A 2,109-nucleotide genomic window follows, 5' to 3' on the forward strand; every position below is an offset into this window, starting at 1 on the left:
AAAAAAAAAAAAAAAAAAACAAAAAAAAAAAAACCAAAAAAACCCTTCAGTTTAAAAATAGAGATTGCCACATGTTCTGTTTCACACTTGCCTGTTCCGGTTGTAACTGAGCCAAAATGAAAGCAGAGACCTGGAGTAATAGAAAATTTAGAATATTTGCCGAGTTAGCAGCCCTGCTGTGGCCATTTTAAAGTCTGTGAAGAAGAATAAGAGCAGTTAAAATAGCAAGCTGGTGAAAGGCATCTGCTTTTCCCAGAGAGGGGTCTGCTTGCCTCTGGGTTGCTTGGTTGAGACTCAATTTTGCATTTAGCACTTGTAGGTTGGCATCTCTGTGAGCGTTACAGAAGGCAACTTTAAAAAAAGCTGTGCTCTTTGGTTTGCAATTTGTAACAAGATTTTATTCCCTGTAAGTAGGGGCTCCTTTTACTCCACAGAAAGTGTAAATAAAAGTGTGCTTATTAGGTGACTAATGCCAAACTCAGCCTTTAATTCTGATCATGAGGACCACTCATCACAAGCTGTTGGTCATCTGAATCCTGCAAAACAGAACAAAAAGAAAATCAGACTTGAATGTTGMATTGACACAACCCAGTTTCACACAGTTGGGGAGACAGGATAGCCAGGAACTTAAATGCTGGTCTCTTGAATTATTTTTTTTTCAACTAGACATATTTGTTTCAACTAGACATATTATATTAGCAGCTTCTCAATCTCAAATCAAAAAGAACACTTACTGAGAAAAGATCATAAGCATGTTCTGGTGAAGTCAGTGTAGAAGAACTTTCATAGGAGGGGTTGGTGATGTTTGAAGGCTCTGACTTCTCCAGTGCTGTGGTGTCAGTGGCATCATTTGACTACACAAAAGCACAAAAATCTGTTTAAATTCCATCCTCTCCCCCAAGGCATTCATTCCATGGGGCCCTTGAGCTTCACCAGCAGCTGCTGCAGTGCTGGGATTGAGCTGCCTTTATTTCCTAAATCTGGCTGTGCTTTTGGCTGTTTTATTGCCTCAYATCACTTAACACTGGTTTCTCTTTTTCTCTCCCTTCTTATTTTTAAGCCTCAGCAAAGAACGGGAGAGGAAGTGTGGCCCTGAAATTGGGCTTGAGGCAAAAAGTACCTGGTTAGACCTGAGGGATCTCACTGCAACTCTATAAAAATACAAATGGTTCCCCTGGCCCTTCGCTCCTGGGTTTTGTTTCTATAAGAYGATTCATGTTACATGCAGGGATTAGAACAGGAAAGGATTTCAGTTTATTTCTAGGTAGAAATCCTTCTTTTGGATTGGCTCTTGTGTATTTTGCAACATTTATTTTCTCATCCCTCGTCTGTGAGCAGCTTGGCAGGTTTCACATCATCACCAGTAAAATTAGTTAAGAGAAATTCAACATGAAAATGCATCAGTATAAAAATCTGCACTTTTCAATTCTACAGTCATTTTGTCTGTTCTTTTGTCTTATGGATATAACAATTATCTCTGATCCAAAGACAATTCATTTGTCTTTTGGATCTGGCCTTTTTCCTATCAAACGTTTCCACCTCCAGAACAAGAAAATGAATAGCAATGCCATGGAGGAGGGGGAGAAAACAGGTTTCCTTTCCATGGTTGTAATTTGAGGGGGAGAAAACAGGTTTCCTTTCCATGGTTGTAATTCAAGGGGGAGAAAACAGTTTTCCTCTGAAAATCACTGGATAAACTGGAGGTTATGAATCTGGGAATTGCTGTCCACCCCTCCTTGGTGTTCCCAGCTGCCACCTACCTTGAAGTGCTGGAAGCCAATGTGCTTTTTCCTGCACCTGAGGTAAGAATATCCAATAAGAGCCACAATTCCAGCAACGAGACAGATCCCAAAGAATATTCCTGTCCCCGAGCTGGCATGGAGAGGAGCCTGGAAGAGAAGAGAGGGTGAGTGAGCTATGGGTGGGCACTGCTTACAGCACCCAAGATGTGCACTGTCCCTTGGAGAAATGCCCTGAGCTGTTCTTGGTGGATGTTCCCTGGAGGGAGTTAAATGTGGCCTTTTGACAGCATCACAGAATTGTTTGGTTAAATGAGTCTTTTTGGCACCATCAGAAATGTTTGGCTAAATTTCCAGTCTTTTGGCAGAA

At 41.2% G+C, this 2,109-nt stretch overlaps 1 protein-coding gene across 1 annotated transcript in view; it reads right to left on the minus strand.

Annotated features, from left to right (window-relative positions):
- Positions 1-50: 50 nt before the first annotated feature.
- The window catches only part of STAB2 (stabilin 2), a 79,716-nt gene continuing 77,657 nt past the window's right edge, over positions 51-2,109 (minus strand). The window contains exons 64-66 of the mRNA XM_057384977.1: positions 1,761-1,889; positions 735-854; positions 51-536 (exon numbers count right to left, since the gene is read on the minus strand). Coding sequence (XP_057240960.1) covers positions 486-536; positions 735-854; positions 1,761-1,889 — 300 coding nt within the window. The 3' untranslated portion in view covers positions 51-485. The remainder of the gene's footprint in view (positions 537-734; positions 855-1,760; positions 1,890-2,109) is intronic.

The sequence above is a fragment of the Malurus melanocephalus genome, unplaced genomic scaffold (genome assembly GCF_030028575.1).
Source record: "Malurus melanocephalus ecotype Western Australia unplaced genomic scaffold, MMel_1.1 scaffold_763, whole genome shotgun sequence".
Classification (NCBI taxonomy): domain Eukaryota; kingdom Metazoa; phylum Chordata; class Aves; order Passeriformes; family Maluridae; genus Malurus; species Malurus melanocephalus.